The sequence below is a fragment of the Natrix helvetica genome (genome assembly GCF_964273705.1).
Source record: "Natrix helvetica genome assembly, chromosome: 5".
NCBI lineage: Eukaryota > Metazoa > Chordata > Lepidosauria > Squamata > Natricidae > Natrix > Natrix helvetica.
The window spans coordinates 134385108-134401667 of record NC_138551.1 but is presented as its reverse complement, the minus strand read 5'-3'; the positions used below and the strand labels follow the sequence as shown (position 1 = coordinate 134401667).

Here is a 16560-nt window from a genome sequence, read left to right as displayed (position 1 = left end):
TGGGTGACTTTGGGCCAATCACCAGGAGACTGGGAGTTCTAGTCCCGCCTTAGGCATGGAAGATGGCTGGGTGACTTTGAGCCAATCACCAGGAGACTGGGAGTTCTAGTCCCGCCTTAGGCATGGAAGATGGCTGGGTGACTTTGGGCCAATCACCAGGAGACTGGGAGTTCTAGTCCCGCCTTAGGCATGGAAGATGGCTGGCCAATCATCAGGAGACTGGGAGGAATTTAAAGACAACACTGTACCCGGAAGTTTCAATTTAAATCTCTGGGGTGTCTATTCTTCAGTTTCTTATCTCTATGCGCAAAAAAAGATGGCGCGGCGCCCGAAACATCCTCCAACTCTCGCGAGACGCGGCGTGGTTCCAGAGGGCGGTGCCCGAAGTGTCATGGCGGCCCCCTTTCGCCGCCCATCGCCTCAACGCCGGGAAGAAGCTTACGGCAGGGAAGGAGAAGGAGGGCCGCCTTTCGCCTCCTCCTCCCGGGGAAAGCTGCCGCGGGGAGGCCCGGAGCTGGCCCCTGATGGCGCTCCGTAACCCTGCACCGTTCGCACCGTTCACACCGCTACGACGGTGAACACGTGTCGACCCTCCGTCTCCGCACAGCCAGACGCGTGTCAACGCTTTCCCATCACGCCGCAACGTTGCTAAGTGAATCGCTGCGGTTCTTTAGTTAGTCACACGGTTGTTAAGTGACTCTGGCTCTCCCCATTGACTTGGCTTGTTAGATGGTCTCCAAAGAAGATCACGCGACACAGTGGCCGTCGTAAATATGAGTCGTTGTCAAGTGTCTGAATTTTGATCGTCTGCCTGCGTGTGAAGTGTGAAAAACGCTCATCCATCCCATTTATTTCAGTCCGGTTATAACTTTCAGCGGTCCCAAAACGAACAGTTGTAAGTCAAGGATTGCCTGTATTCCAAAGGACTAGTATCTTGGTTTTAAAATGTCCCTTTCCTCACTTTGTCCAATACAAGGAAAACCTTTTATCAGGCTACTAAATTAATTCTGTTTTTGGGTGCGGAATATTAACTTGCTTAATATTCAACATAATTAACAGCGCTGATATTTTTGGGGTTTTGTTTTTCAAATCTGCAGAAATCTCCCTTCCGCTTGGTCTCCTTTCCCTTCCTAAGCTGGGATGAATAAATCCGATTTCTCCCCGAGCTGAACTGGGATTTTTGCCTCCAGCCAGGAATAAAGGCTTCTGGAAGTAGAGTCTCGCTTAGTGGCTGCCTCGGCACGAGGATCCTGATGGATGTCAAACTCCCTGCGGAGGGCGCGGTTATGCCGGCCTTGCCCCAGTTGGCCGACGACAGCGGTGGGGATGCTGGAGAAACATCTGGACCAGCTTCTAAGGTGCCGGGGCGAAACGGGGCTGAAGAAGACGAAGGAAGCCCAGCTGTCCGGCCACTTTCTCCAGAGGGGGAAGAGTTAGAGGACGCTGTGCGGGACTCTGAGGAAAAGCTGCCCCCTGAGAAGGAGGAGGAAGCGGCGGAGGAAAGGGGAGCGTGGACCGACGGAGGGGAATATTAGTGAGTCGGGTTCCCGGCCTGTCTTCTGAATGGAACACAACTGGGTTTAGGGGTATGAATGTGGGCGTAGAAGAGGGGGGGGGGGAAGCAGTGGGGAAGTCTTTTTTTTTACTACCGGTTCTGTGGGCGTGGCTTGCTAGGGGTGGTGGTCACATGACTGGGTGGGCGTGACTATGGAGTCATGTGACGGGGGGATCAAAAGACGGAAAGTCGCTTTAACAATGTCGTGCTGGAGCGGGGTTAGACTAGATGACCTTCAGGTCCCTTCTAGGTCTGGATTATCCTCTGAAGCTGCGTCTAATGCCAGGTTTGTAGTCCTTCCTTCCTTTCCTTTTTCCCTCCCTCACTCCCTTTCTTTCTCTTTCTTTCCCCTTTTTCTTTCCGTTCTTTCTTTCTCTCTTTTCCTTCCTTCCTCCCTTCTTTCTTTCTCTTTCTCTTTTTCCCTTTTCTTTCCTTCCTTCCTTCCTCTCCTTTTTCCCACCCTCCCTTTTTCTTTCTTTCTCTTTCTCCTTTTTCTTTCTTTCTCCCTTTTCTTTCCTTCCTTCCTTCCTTCTTTCTTTTTCTTTCTCTCTCCGTTTTCTTTCTTTCCTTCATTCCGTTCCTTTTTCCCTCCCTCCCTCTTCTTTTTATTTCTCTTTCTTCCTCCCTTTTCTTTCCTTCCTTCCTTTCTCTTTCTCCCTTTCCTTTCCTTCCTACCTTCCTTCCTTTCCTTTTTGCCTCCCTCCCTTTCTTTTTCTTTCTCTTTCTCCCTTTTCTTTCCTTCTTTCTTTTTTTCTCTTTCTCCCTTTCCTTCCCTTCCTTCCTTCCTTGCTTGCCTTTTTCCCTTTCTCCTTCCCTTTCTTTCTCTTTCTCTCTCCCTTTCCTTTCCTTCCTTCCTTTCCTTTTTCCCTCCCTCCCTTTCTTTTTCTTTCTTTCTCTTTCTTTCTCCCTTTTCTTTCTTTCCTTCTTTCTTTCTCTTTCTCCCTTTCCTTCCCTTTCTTCCTTCCTTCCCCTCCTTTTTCCCTCCCTCCCTTTCTTTCTCTTTTTCTTTCTCCATTTTCTTTCTTTCTCTTTCATTCCCTTTCTTCCTCCCTGTTTTCACCTTCCTTCTTTTTTCCTTTCTTTCTTTCTATCTTTCTCAGCATCCCCTCCCCCCTTCATTTTTGACCTAGCAGGCTTCAGGGAAGGGAAGTCTGCTGGGAGCAAAAATGGCCCCCACCCCTACATTTCCGGAGAATCTGTAGTAAAAAAAAATGCTTAAAAAGTTTTTTAAAAAAAGTTCTGAAGATCAGCTGTGTCGGAACTCTTTTTTAAAAAAAAAACCTTTTTAAAGTGTTTTTTACTACCGGTTCGGGACCGAACCAGTAGCATTTCACCCCTGGTGGGAAGGGACCTTGGAGGCCTCCGGGCCCTTGTTTTTGAGGCATGGGGTGGTTGGAGTTGGGGGAAGGCAGCTTAGTGAGGGGGTCTCTGAGCTTGGGCGGGGGTGTGTGTGTGTTGGGTTTTTTGCAGACGTTTCATGACCCAACTAGGTAACATCATCAGTGCTAGAAGGGAGTGGGGTTTGCAGAGAGGAGGAGGAGGAAGAGGAGAGAAAGGAAGGAGGAGGAGGAGGACAACTCTGGGGTCTTTGGATGCTCCTCTGAGCTTAGTGGTTTCCTTGCAGACGTTTCATGACCCAGCTAGGTAACATCATCAGTGCTAGAAGGGAGTGGGGTTTGCAGAGAGGAGGAGGAGGAGGACTGTGGGGTCCTTGGGGGTCTCTGAGCTTGGTTATTTCCTTGCAGGTTCTTTTCATGACCCAAACTCGGCGGTAGCGGAAGGCAGATTAGTTAGCAGCCTTGATAGGGGCAGTGAGTAGATTAATTCGCGAGATGCAACCGACCGGCGCGTTTCTCCTCTTGTCTCCCAGCTTCCCAGCGTACGACTTCGCCGAGGCCCCCCGGCTTTTGACAGGCTCCTGGGCCGAGTACAGCCGCGCCCCCGAAAACTTCTTGAAGGGCTGCAAGTGGTGAGTAGCCAGCGGGGAGCTTTTCCGGTGGCCCCCTTCCCACTGCCCTCCCTCAGCTGGAAGGGACCTTGGAGGTCTTCTAGTCCAACCCCCTGCTTGAGCAGGAGAGACCCTAGGCCAGGCTGTCCAGTCTCTTCTTCAAAACCTCCAGTGTGGGAGCACTCACAACTTCTGGTGGCAAGCAGTTCCACGGGTGAATTGTCCTCCTTGTCAGGAAGTTCCTTCTTCATTCCAGGTTGCTTCTCTCCTCGCTTAGTTTCCATCCGTTGCTTCTTCTCCAGCCTTCTTTGGAGAATGGGTGTCCCCCCCCTTCTTTGGGGCAGCCCCCCCCCCAAATACTGGCATTCTGCTATTATGTCGCCCCTAATCAGTGGGCGTGGCTTGGTGGGCGTGGCTTGCTTGGGGGTCATGTGACTGGGTGGGTGTGACTACGTAATCATGTGACCAGGGGAATCAAAAGACGGAAAGTCGCTTTAACAATGTCGTGCTGGAGCGGGGTTGGACTAGATGACCTTCGGGTCCCTTCTAGGTCTGGATTATCCTCTAAAGCAGCGTCTAATGCCAGGTTGTAGTCCTTCCTTCTTCTCCTTCTTCCCTCCCTCCTTCCCTTTCTTTTTCTTTCTTTCTTTCTCCCTTTTCTTTCCATCCTTCCTTTCTTTCCATTTCTCTTTATTTCTTTCATTCACCCTTTTCTTTCCTTCCTCCTTTCTTTCTCTTTCTCTCCCTTTTCCTTCCTTCCTTCCATCTTTCTTTCTATTTCTTTCTCTCTTTTCTTTCCTTCCTTTCCATTTCTCTTTCCCTCTCCCTTTTCTTTCCTTCCTTCCTTTCTTTCTTTCTCCTTCTTTCTCCCCTTTCTTTCCTTCCTTCTTTTTTCCCATTTCTCTTTCTTTCTCCCTTTTCTTTCCTTCCTTCCTTCTTCCTTTCCTTCTCGTTCTTTCTTTCTCCCTTTTCTTTCATTCCTTCATTCCTTTCTTTCTCTTTCTTTCTCTTTCTCCCTTTTCTTTCCTTCCTTCCTTTTTTCTCTTTCTTTCTCCTTTTTCTTTCCATCCTTCCTTCGTTTCTTTCTCTTTCTTTCTCCCTTTTCTTTCCTTCTTTCTTCCTTTCCTTCTCGTTCTCTTTTTTTCTCTCTTTTCTTTCATTCCTTCATTCCTTTCTCTTTCTTTCTCTTTCTTTCTCCCTTTTCTTTCCTTCCTTCCTTTCCTTCTCTTTCTTTCTCCCTTTTCTTTCCTTCCTTCCTTCTTTCTTTCTTTGGCTTGCTGGGGGTGTGTGTCATGTGACTGGGGTGGGTGTGGCTATGTAGCCCTGCAACTGGAGGATCAAAAGACAGAAAATCACTTCTCACAATGTCCTGTTGGAGCAGGGTTGGACTAGATGACCTCCCGGGCCCCTTGCAGCCCCGGACTATCGATTCTCCATTGCTGGCTAGAGAATTCTGGGAGTTGAAGTCCACCCCTCTTGCTGAGGCTCAGAAACACGGGAATGAAATCATCCTTGGTTTGGCCAAAGTAACACAACTTCTCTTGTGGGTCAGCTTTGTGTCATCGTCCTCCCCCTGTTTGTGGCTGAAACAAACCCGACTCGCTTAGCGTGATAGGCCGGGGACGGAACCCCTCCTGAATGGGGGAGACCCTCTTTTGGGGGGTTTCTGACCCCCTCCCCTCCTTCTACAGGGCCCCCGATGGAACCTGCCTGGTTACCAACAGTGCCGACAACATATTGCGGATATACAACCTTCCCCTGGAGTTCTACGCGGAGCAGTGGGGAGACGTGGCTGAAATGGTAGGTGGGTTTGTTGCTCCGTTTGGGCTCCCCGGCAGTCCTCGACTTACAACAGCTTCGTTTCAAAGTTACAGCGGTGCTGAAAACAGGGACGTTTTCCCCACACTTACGACCGTTGCCGCTTGCGCCGATATTCAGAGGCTTGGCAACTGACTCACATTTACGACGGCCTCAGTGTGCCAGAAAGGTCGTGAAACAGAGCGACGCTCGCTTAACGAACGTCTCACTTAGCAACTGAAAAGTTGGGCTCTCTTGTGGTCATAAGTCGAGGACTTGCCTGTGAATAAGTCAATGTATAAATCAGCACATCTACTTAATATAGGCCAGTCCTTGATTTACAACTCCAATTGGGGACTGAATTTCTGTTGCTAAGTCAGGCAGTTCTTAAGGGAGTCACACCCATTTTTTTGGGGGGGGGGCACTGTTGTTTAGTGAATCACGCCGTCGTTAAGCAAATCTGGCTTCTTCCATTTCCTTTACTTATCGGAAGCAGGCCGAGGAGGTCCCTCACCTTTGTAAAAAATGCAAGTTGCCAAGTGCCTAAATTTTAAAGATGTGACAATGGCCACAAGTGTGAGAATGGTTTTTTCAGTGCTGTTCTCACTTCAGTTTCTAAAGGGATGGTCGTAAGTCGAGGACTGGCTGTACTCCTTTTTTCTTCTACTGTTTTCTCCCAAATAACGCTAACTGCAGCGTGGAGCCTGAGTTGTGACTGCGGAGTTGTGGGCATGTCGGACAAACAGGCCACACTCTGGAAGGGAGGGAGGAGATAAAAAAGGAAGGAAGGAAGAAAAATGAAAGAAGAAAGGAGGGAGAGAGAGAGAGAAAGGAAACAGAAAAGGAAGGAAAGAGATGGGGAGAGAGAGAGGAAGGAAGGAAGAAAATAGAAAAGAAAGAAGGAAGGCGGGAGGAAGAAATGAAAGAAAAGGAAGGCGATGGGGAGGGACAGAGAGAGTGGGAAAGAGATAGAAAAGGAAGGAAGGAAGAGTAAAGGAAGGGAGAAAAGGAGAAATGGAATAGAAAAGGAAGACGGAGATGGGGAGGGACAGGGAGAGGTAGGAAGGAGATAGAAAAGAAAGAAAGAAAAGGAAGGGAGGAGATGTAGGAAGGAGAAAGAAAAGGAAAGGAGAGGAAGGAAGGAGATAGAGAAAGAAAGGAGAGGAAGAAAGGAGATAGAAAAGGAAGGGAAAGGAAAGGGGGAGAAAGAAAAGGAAGGGAGAGGAAGGAAGGAGATAGAAAAGGAAGGGAGGGAGGAAGGAAATAGAAAAGGAACGAGGTGGGGAGAGAGGAAGGAGGAAAACAACAGGAAAAAGGAAGGAAGGAGGGAGAAGTGAAAGGAAAAAGGAGATGGGGAGGAAGAGAGAGGTAGGCAGGAGATAGAAAAGGAAGGAAGGAAGCAAGAAAGTACAGAAGGGAAGAGGAAGGAAGGAGGAAAAGAGACATGGACGGAGGGAGGAAAGAGACAAATGGAGGAAGGAAAAGGAAGGAAGGAAAGAGACAGGAAGGAAGGGAGGAAGAAAAAAGAGGAAGGAAGGAGATGAGAAAAGGAAGACAATAGAAAAGGAAAGGAAGAGGAGGAATGAAATAGAAAAGGAAGGAGAGAGGAAGGAAAGAGAGAGAGAGAGAGAAAAGGAAGCAGGAAAGGAGAGAAGGAGGGAGGGAGAAATGAAATAGAAAAGGAAGAAGGAGGCCGGGAGGGACAGAGAGTTAGGAAGGAGATAGAAAAGGAAGGAAGGAAGGAGAGCCAAGCGGAAGGAAGGTGAATTCACACCTCTTTGGTCTTGGGGGAGCCGATCCTTGGGGGAAATTCTGGGAGTTGAAGTCCCCCCCTCCCATCTTTTTTGAGGTTGAGAAAGAAGGGCCCCCGAGCCTTTGGGGGGGGTGAGTCCCATCGACCTTCTGGAGTCCCCTCCCCGGAGCCCACGTCTCCCCCTCTTTCCCTCCACAGAGCCCCGTGCTGCGCATGGCGGAAGGAGACACCCTCTACGACTACTGCTGGTTCCCGCTGATGAATTCCTCCCAGCCGGAAACTTGCTTGTAAGTTGCTCCCTTCCGTTCTTCTTCCTGCCTTCAGTCACCTAATGGCCAGGTTGGTCAAGGAAGTCAATAGAATGGACCAACAGAAAAGGGAATAGAGAATAGAATAGAATAGGGAATAGAATAGAATTCAGAGTAGGATAGAATAGAAAATAGAAAAGAATAAAATAGAATAGAATAGAGAATATAGAATAGAATAGAAAATAGAATAGAAAATAGAATAGAATAGAAAATAGAATAGAATAGAATTAAGAGTACAATAGAATAGAGAATAGAATAGAATTCAGAGAATAGAATAGAAAATAGAATATAGAATAGAAAATAGAATAGAATAGAGAATAGAATTAATAGAGAATAGAATAGAATATAGAATGTAATAGAAAATAGAATAGAATAGAAAACAGAATAGAATAGAATTAAGAGTACAATAGAATAGAGAAGAGAATATAGAATAGAATAGAATTCAGAATAGAATAGAATAGAAAATAGAAAAGAATAAAATAGAATAGAAAATAGAATATAGAATAGAATATAATAGAAAATAGAATTAATAGAGAATAGAAAAGAATATAGAATATAATAGAAAATAGAATAGAATAGAATAGAATAGAATTAAGAGTACAATAGAATAGAGAAGAGAAGAGAAGAGAAGAGAAGAGAAGAGAAGAGAAGAGAATTCATAGTAGAATAGAATAGACAGTGGAATAGAAAATAGAATAGAATAAAATTAGAATTATAACTTTATGGTCACTTAGGGCGGCCACTGCTCGGCCTGCATTAAAATGACATTTCGTTGCCTGGAGCTCTCCGAGGGGTCCCCACCTCCGATACCCCCTGCCTAAAGCAGGCCTCAAAGAGACCCAAGCCTTACGCCTGCCCTGCACCCACCTATCGTTCCCGGCTGGCTGGGGGTCCCTGGCAGCCTTCCTCAGCCCCCCCTTCCATGCCTTCTCTGCCCACACAGCCTGGCCAGCAGCAGCCGAGACAACCCCATCCACATCTGGGATGCCTTCGGAGGACAACTCCGGGCCTCTTTTCGCCCCTACAACCACTTGGTGAGTAAGTCTGAAGGTTGGTCTCTCTCTCTCTCTCTCTCTCTCTCTCTCTCTCTCTCTCTCTCTCTCTCTCTCTCTCTCTCTCTCTCTCTCTCTCTCTCTCTCTCTCTCTCTCTCACACACACACACACACACACACACTTCTCTCCATCCCTCCCCATCTCCTTTTTCCTTTCCTATTTCGTTTCTCCTTTCTTTCTTTCTTCCTTTCCTTTTCTCTCTCCTTCCTTCCTTCTTTTTTCTTCCTCCCTCCCTTCCTGTCTCTTTCCCTCCTTCCTTTTTTATTCCTCCTTCCGTCTCTTTCCTTCCTCCCTCACTCCATCTCTTTTCCTCCTTCCTTCCGCCTCCCTTCTGTACTTCCTTGCTTCCTTCTTTTCTCCATAGCGCTGCTTGGAGAGTACAAGGATGGGTTAACACAGCCTGTTTGCCCATGGACTGAGTAGATTTTTCCCCTCTGGCCACGCCTCCTTTGCCTCTTCTGGCTCAGTTTTAAAAACTCAGTCTGCCCGATAGGACGAGTTTGGGGAACACTCAGCATTGAGCAAATAGGCTGGGTTCTCCAATAGTAATTTTAGAGTATTTTATGTGATATTTAGTTGTTATTAGGATTTTTCCCCAGGTTTTATTATTTTGATTTTTTATTTTCCTTTTTTCTATTTTTTATCGAAGAGGATTTACCTAACTAAGGCTGAGGCAGCGATCGGTTCCACAGCTGCTTAGTCGCAGCTGGGGGAACAAGCGAGGCCGCTTGTCCGGCGTCTGCTGGCAAGCGCAGGGAAGGACGGCAATCCCCGTGTTTCCCTGGTCGCTTTGGAGGAGAGGCTTTTAAAAAAGCCCTTGCTTCTCCAAACGGCGTCTTTTGCAGATCGGGAGAGCGGCGGCCATTTTGAAAAGCGCTGCTTTGGCGCGCTTTTCGGCTGCAGCCAATGAGAAGCGCCTGGCCCTTAAGTGAGGCTTTTGGCGCGCAGAAGAACCGGCGGCCATTTTTTTGAGACTTTTTTACCTTCCGGAAAGCAGCAGCAAGCAGCAGAGCCTCTCCGCCTCAACAGACAGCCGCAGAGGATTGCGAGGGCTTGCCTGGGTCTCCAGCAAGCCTGAAGTTCCCCAGCCACCCAAGGGGAAGCGGCAAGGAGTGTCCTGGTGCCTGATCCAGCCTCCCATCTGAGTCTGCAGACGCTTCTGGAGCCGTCGGGCCAGCGTCCACTGCCCTTCCCTCAGCAGCGACCTCTTCGACTCAAGATCAACCAAGGATGGCTGATGAAGGTTTGGAGCGAAGGGAGGAGCTGGCAGGGCCATCTGCAAAGCGCAGTAGGCCAGATCCCTCAGGCCAGGGGAGAAAGGGAAATAAGGGCGCTGGGGGGAAAGCTTCCCACTCTGCAGCTGGGAGTAAGGCCCCCAAAATTCAAGGGGACAAGGGGCAGGACTCCCTGAAGGATAAGTCTGCTAGGCCCCAGATTCCCTCTGCACCCTTACCAAGTGAGGCTGGGCCAGTTCCTTCCCCACCCATCCAGAGGGAGATAGAGCAGGGGGAGGAGATGGGGGATAGATCCCCATCCTTCTGTGATAGGGATTCCATGTCAGGATCCCCTGCAGCCTCTCTGGGTTACCCAGGTTCTCCTAGCTCTTCAGTCAGGGAGGATATCCCCTCCTTTCAATGTTGTTTTTATGCAGAGGATCAGAGAGATCCTCCTAGGGGTGCCAGGGGACAGGCCTATGCCAAATCCAGACCTGTAGAGGACAAGGGCCCAGCTATGTCAGCAGAGATGAGGGATCTCATCACGCAGGCTATTTCCCAGGGTGTGGTAGAAGCCATGAGGCTACAGGAAGGCAGGGGTGGCAAGGCCTCTAGGCCTACTCGCCCCCTGGGGGAAAAGAGGACCAGAGTACTCGATTCCCCGGGCACTTCTATCACCACAGAGGTGTCTACGTGGGAGGAGGAGGCTGCTGAGGACTTTGCCCTCTCGGAGGATGAGGATATGCCTCCAGACAAGCCCTCTTTCACTGGTCTCTTTAAGCCAGCCTTATTCAAGTCCATCTTACACAAGGCCAGAGCCTCTACTGAGCTTGGTGCCAAACCTAAGGACAAGGAAGTCCCCTCTACTTCCCAGGACCTCATGGCAGGGTTGTTCAGCGAAACAACCCCTGACCCAGAACTGATACCAGTCCCTGACATGTTCATGGAGGTTATTCAGCGCCAATGGGCACAGCCAGGTACCCTGGCCAACCCCAGTGGCGCAGACAAATCTCTGTACCCCTTAGAACCTAGGCTGGAGGATGTATTGAAGCCTCCAGAAGTGGATGCCCCTGTGGTCTCTCTGACCTCTAATTCTAATCTCCCGGCCGAGTTATTAGAAGGGTTAAAGGCAGAGGATAAGAGGGCAGAAAAGGCTTGTCTCAAAACGCACCAGGCGGCTGCCTGGGCGATCAAGACCTCCACTTCGGCCTCGTTCTTTACGAGGGCATCCTTATTATGGCTGCGCCAACTCAGATCTCAGCCCCCATCTGAAGCATCTCGTTGGCGACATGATCTTAACAAGATCATTACGGCTGTGGAATACGCCTCTGATGCGTCCCTGCACGCAGCGAAATTCGCCTCCAGGGCACTAGCGTCCAACATCACTTCTCGCCGCCTGCTTTGGCTTCGGCACTGGCAGGCGGACATGAAGGCTAAGTGGAAGCTGGCTTCAGCTCCTTTCAAGGGAGAGAACCTCTTTGGGGATTCCCTAGAGAAATTCCTAATTGAGACAAAGGATAAGAGGAAGGTTCTTCCTTCCACCTTCAGGAAGCATGACAGGAAAGGTCAGGGCTCGTTCAGGAAACAGGCCTTTCGGGCACAGGAAGGTGGCCAGGCCTCTTCCTCTTCATATTCCTCCCAAAGACAGTTTAACCAGTCCTCTGACAGGTCCCAGGAACGAAACAACTTTTCTTCCAGGGGCAGACAATCCAATCAGGGGTCCTTTCGGAAGCCCGATGGTGGAATAGAAGAGGAGGAGAGGAGAAAGGAAGGGGAGAAGGAGGGGAAGAGGAAGAGGAAGGAGAGAAGGAAGAGGAAGGGCAGAAGGAGGAGGAGGAGGGGAAGAGGAGAAGAGGAAGGAGGAGGAGGGGAAGAGGAGGAAGAGGAAGGGCAGAAGGGGAGGAGGAGGAGGAGAGGAGGAAGAGGGAGAAGGAGGAGGGGGATAGCAAGAGGAGTGGGTGGAGGAGAGGAGGAGGAGGAAGGGGAGTGCGATGAGAATAGGAAGGGGGGAGGAGGGGGGTCCACCCCTCCCGCCCCCGACTAACTTAACCACGGCAGCGATTCACTTAACCACCGAGAAAGGTCGTAAAACGAGGATGAGACTCACTGAACCACTCTCTCGTTTAGCGATGGTTTTGGGGGACCTTCCATTTTGGCCGTAAGTCAATGACTCGCTGTATTTCAAGCAGGTTTCTCGTGTTTTTCCCCCCAAACAGGAGTGGACGGTACTTGCTGAGTGGGGACACCGGTGGCCGGATAACGGCCTGGGACACCACCCAGCCTCCCCCCGCTGACCCCCCGGCTGTGCTCCAGCCCGCCCTGCAGTTCCAGGCCGTGGGAGACTGTGTGAACGGGATCAGGTGCGAATTCTGCTCGGGTGCCATTGGGAGGGAGGGAGGGAGTGGGGGGGGGTCTGCCTTTTTATGTTCAAACTGGCCTCTCGAATCCCACAGGACTTTGCGGGGTGGGACTGAGGAATGACCCCGGAGCTTTTAGGATGGGTATCGGGAGGTATCGGAGGGCCTCTGCTTCCCCCCAGCCCCAGGAGGGAGCTGACCCCCAAGGAAGCAGAGAGAGGCCCTGCTTGAACCCGCTTCCTCTACTACTCTATGGTTTCCTAGCAGGTTGGACTTCGACTCCCAGAATCCCTTTCAAGCACATTAGAATTAGAATGAATAATAAAATATAGAATTAGAATAGAATAGAATGAATAATAAAATTTAGAATTAGAATAGAATAGAGTAGAATGAATAATAAAATGTAGAATTAGAATGAATGATAAAATGTAGAATTAGAAAAAATAGAATGAATAATAAAATAGGAATTAGAATGAATAATAAAATATAGAATAGAATGAATAATAAAATGTCGAATTAGAATGAATGATAAAATGTAGAATTAGAAAAAATAGAATGAATAATAAAATAGGAATTAGAATGAATAATAAAATATAGAATAGAATAGAATAGAATAGAATGATAAAATAGGAATTAGAATTGTGGCACTAAGAGCGGCCAAACGTCAACATTGCGCCGCTCTTATTGCGTCTGCAGATAACCGCCCTGCCGCCCTGTTTCGGGTGACCCGTTCCCTCTTGTTTGAGAGACCACGGGAAGCCCCTCTACAGGGCAGAGCAGAGGAGTTTGGGAATTATCTACAGGACAAAGTCGCTCAAATCCGGATGGGATGGACCCCTTTCAGTGGTTCAGTAGAGACGCCCGTGGCGAGTCTTGAGGGACCGCTTTGGGAGGAGTTTGACTCGGTTGCCATCGAGGATTTGGACAGGTTGCGTGGACGTCTGCGACCCACCACATGTTTATTGGACCCGTGTCCCTCCTGGCTTGTACTGGCATCCTGGGAGGTTACGCGCGACTGGCTCCTGGGCCTGGTGAACGCCTCGTTGGGTGAGGGGTCTCTACCGGCCGCCTTGAAAGAGGCGGTGGTGAGGCCCCTGCTCAAGAAGCCTTCCCTGGACCCAACGGACCTAGTCAATTATCGTCCAGTCTCCAACCTTCCTTTTTTAGCGAAGGTTGTAGAGAGTGTGGTAGCACAGCAGTTCCCACGTCACCTGGAGGAAAATGATTATCTAGACCCGCGCCAGTCCGGCTTCCGACCCGGGCACAGCACGGAGACGGCCTTGGTCGCATTGGTCGATGATCTCTGGAGGGCCAGAGATAGGGGTTGTTCCTCTATCCTGGTCCTATTAGATCTCTCGGCGGCGTTCGATACCATCGACCATGGTATCCTGTTGCACCGGCTAGAGGGGCTGGGAGTCAGAGGCACCGTTTTACGGTGGTTTGGCTCCTACCTCTCTGGTCGGACGCAACGTGTGTTGACAGGGGAGCAGAGTTCGACCCGGAGGCCACTCACATGTGGAGTGCCACAGGGATCGGTGCTCTCGCCCCTCCTGTTCAACACATATATGAAACCGCTGGGCGAGATCATCCGTGGTTTTGGAGTGGGATATCATCTGTATGCTGATGATACTCAGCTATACATTTCCACTCCGAACCACCCCAATGAGGCCGTCGAAATGATGTCCCGGTGCCTGGAGGCCGTACGGGTCTGGATGGATGGCAACCGACTAAAACTCAACCCTTCCAAGACGGAGTGGCTGTGGCTTCCGGCCTCCCGGTTCAACCAGGTGCTTCCATCTCTGGCCATCGGGGGCGTCCAACTAGCCCCCATGGAACAGGTGCGCAATTTGGGCGTCCTCCTGGATACCCGGCTGTCCATGGATAACCATGTAACAGCCGTGGCAAGGGGGGCGTTCCATCAGGTTCGCCTGATGCGCCAATTGCGCCCCTTATTGGACCGGGATGCCCTACGCACAGTCACCCATGCGCTAGTGACGTCTCGCCTGGATTACTGTAATGCTCTCTACATGGGGCTTCCCTTGAGATGCACTCGGAGACTACAGTTGGTCCAGAACGCGGCCGCGCGGGTGATTATGGGGAGGACCAGATACTCCCCTGTAACACCTCTCCTGCGCGAGCTGCACTGGCTGCCTGTGGTCTACCGAGTGCGTTTCAAGGTTTTGATTATGATCTTTAAAGCGCTCCATGGCACAGGGCCTAGTTATATGCAGGATCGCATCCTGCCCCACACATCCCTACGACCAATTCGCTCACACAGAGAGGGACTTCTCCGGGTGCCGTCCGCCAAACAGTGTCGGGGGGCGACACCCAGGAGCAGAGCCTTCTCTGTGATGGGCCCAGCCCTATGGAATGACCTCCCCCGTGACATCAGGATTACTTCCGATCTCTGCTCCTTCCGTGTACAGCTGAAGACCCACCTCTTTCAATTATCCGGCCTGGCTCAATCGCAATCGTAATTTTCCCATTCCTCCAAACTGTTTTTTAAATTGTTCTTAAATATTAATTTTATTGGGTTTTTACAATTGGGGTATTTTAAAGTAGATTTTTAACTGTCTATTGATGTAATTTGTTTCCTCCTCCGTGTATATGTATATGTGTTGTGTATGTATGTACGTTTGGTGTTGTTATGTATTTTATGTTATATGCTCCATTGTACGCCGCCCCGAGTCCTACTTGGAAAGGGAGCGGCTAATAAATCCAAATTTATTATTATTATTATTATTATGAATAATAAAATGTAGAATTAGAATGAATAATAAAATGTAGAATTAGACTAGAATAGAATGAATAATAAAATATAGACTAGAATAGAATGAATAATAAAATGTGAATTAGAATGAATAATAAAATGTAGAATTAGACTAGAATAGAATGAATAATAAAATGTGAATTAGAATGAATAATGACATATAGAATAGAATAAGAAATAGTAGAAAAGACAAGAATAGAATGAATAATAAAATATAGAATACAATATAGAACAGAATAGAATAATAAATAGAATAGAATGAATAATAAAATATATAATAGAATATAGAACAGAAGAGAATAGAATAATAGAATAGAATAATAAATAGAATAGAATGAATAATAAAATATATAATAGAATATAGAACAGAAGAGAATAGTAATAACAGAATAGAATAAGAAATAGTAGAATAGAATTCACAAAATATAGAATTAGAATAGAATAGAATTAATTAGGAAGAAGAATATAATAGGAATAGAAAATAAAATAAGTAAAATGAAAGTCTTCAATTCCAGGGAGGCTATGGATCTGTAGCAGAGCCCCTCCCTCTCCCTCCCCCTCCCCCTTCCTGCGTGATATTAATGCTGCTTCCGGTGCTCCAGCTGTGAGGCCACCCTTAGCCCGGAAGTGCCGGCCCAACCTTCCAGATGTGGCTTCTCGGGGCATGAGCTGGGCCCAGTCCTTCCTCATCCTCCCTCGTCTTCCTTTCAGCCTCCACCCGAGTCTCCCTCTGTTGGCCACAACTTCCGGCCAGCGCCAGTTTCCCGACCTGCCAGACAGCGAAGAGGACGAGGCGGAAGGAGGAGGAGGAGGAGGGAACCGCCTGCCCTCCCCTCCTCGGGCGCGGGGCGACAACGCTCTCCGGCTGTGGTGGTGCTCCTCGCCATCGGGCGTCGAGAGGGCCGTTTCCTAGCCCGGAAGACCCGACTCAGACTGTGGAGTCTTCCGCGGCAAGTGGAACCGTGAGGAGCCGAACAAGAATTACGGCAAACGTGGGGCAGTGTTGCACAAAACCCGGGAGCCTAACGACGACTCCCGGACGTGGTGCGAATCCTTCCGCACGGAGGTTGAGAACTTGAGGACGGGAGTTTATGAGAAGACACAAGCCCAAAGGGGTGTTTTAGGGAGCAGAAACCTCCAAGCTGGTCTCAGGAGAGTCCCTAACCTTTCTTCTTGGTCTCCTTTCCTTTTTCAACCAAATTCCCCAGAATTCTTCCCTTCTCTGATATATAGGAGTGTTTTTTTTTCTGGCTTTGCCCAACCGATGGATTTGGGACCTTGACTCTGTTGTCCCCTGAAGGCTTTCTCCAAATGTAGGCCAAAATTCCTTTTTTTCCAAGACTGATTTTTTTTTCATCGTCCAGTGAAAGATTCAGCAAAAAGGATCTGTATTGTGTGAAGTCTTTCTCCCCAAGTCATTCTCAACAAGTCTAAATAAATTGAGAAGTATTTTTAATTTTTTATGAAGTCATTCGTATCCTGCTTTTATTATTTTTACAAATGAGATGTCGAACATATCCAAAGTTCCTTCCTCCTCCTGTTTTATCCATAGTAACCCTGAACTAGAACTCACCGTCTCCTGGTGATTGGCCCAAAGTCACCCAGTTTATTTTCATGCCTAAAGCGGGACTAGAACTCACCGTCTCCTGGTGATTGGTCCAAAGTCACCCAGCTGCTTTCATGCCTAAGGCGGGACTAGAACTCACCGTCTCCTGGCGATTGGCCCAAAGTCACCCAGCTGTCTTTCATGCCTAAGGTGGGACTAGAACTCACCGTCTCCTGGTGATTGGCCCAAAGTCACCCA

At 48.8% G+C, this 16560-nt stretch overlaps 1 protein-coding gene across 1 annotated transcript; it reads left to right on the top strand.

Annotated features, from left to right (window-relative positions):
• The first annotated feature begins 351 nt into the window (after positions 1–351).
• On the top strand, positions 352–16223 carry LOC309392718 (telomerase Cajal body protein 1-like). Its single transcript, XM_081954145.1, has 9 exons — positions 352–895; positions 1098–1534; positions 3426–3524; positions 5195–5303; positions 7252–7340; positions 8305–8395; positions 9413–9454; positions 11757–11989; positions 15468–16223. The coding sequence occupies exons 2-9, from the start codon at positions 1254–1256 to the stop codon at positions 15667–15669; spliced, it is 1146 nt and encodes a 381-aa protein (XP_081810271.1). The 5' UTR covers positions 352–895; positions 1098–1253; the 3' UTR covers positions 15670–16223.
• The last annotated feature ends 337 nt before the right edge of the window (positions 16224–16560 follow it).

Excerpts from the sequence above, each read along its gene's own strand:
- LOC309392718 (XM_081954145.1), top strand. The coding sequence starts at position 1,254 with ATGGATGTCAAACTCCCTGCGGAGGGCGCGGTTATGCCGGCCTTGCCC. Across the intron at positions 8,396-9,412 it reads TTCGCCCCTACAACCACTTG|CAGCAAGCAGCAGAGCCTCT; the intron begins GTGAGTAAGTCT and ends TCCGGAAAGCAG. Across the intron at positions 11,990-15,467 it reads GACTGTGTGAACGGGATCAG|CCTCCACCCGAGTCTCCCTC; the intron begins GTGCGAATTCTG and ends TCTTCCTTTCAG.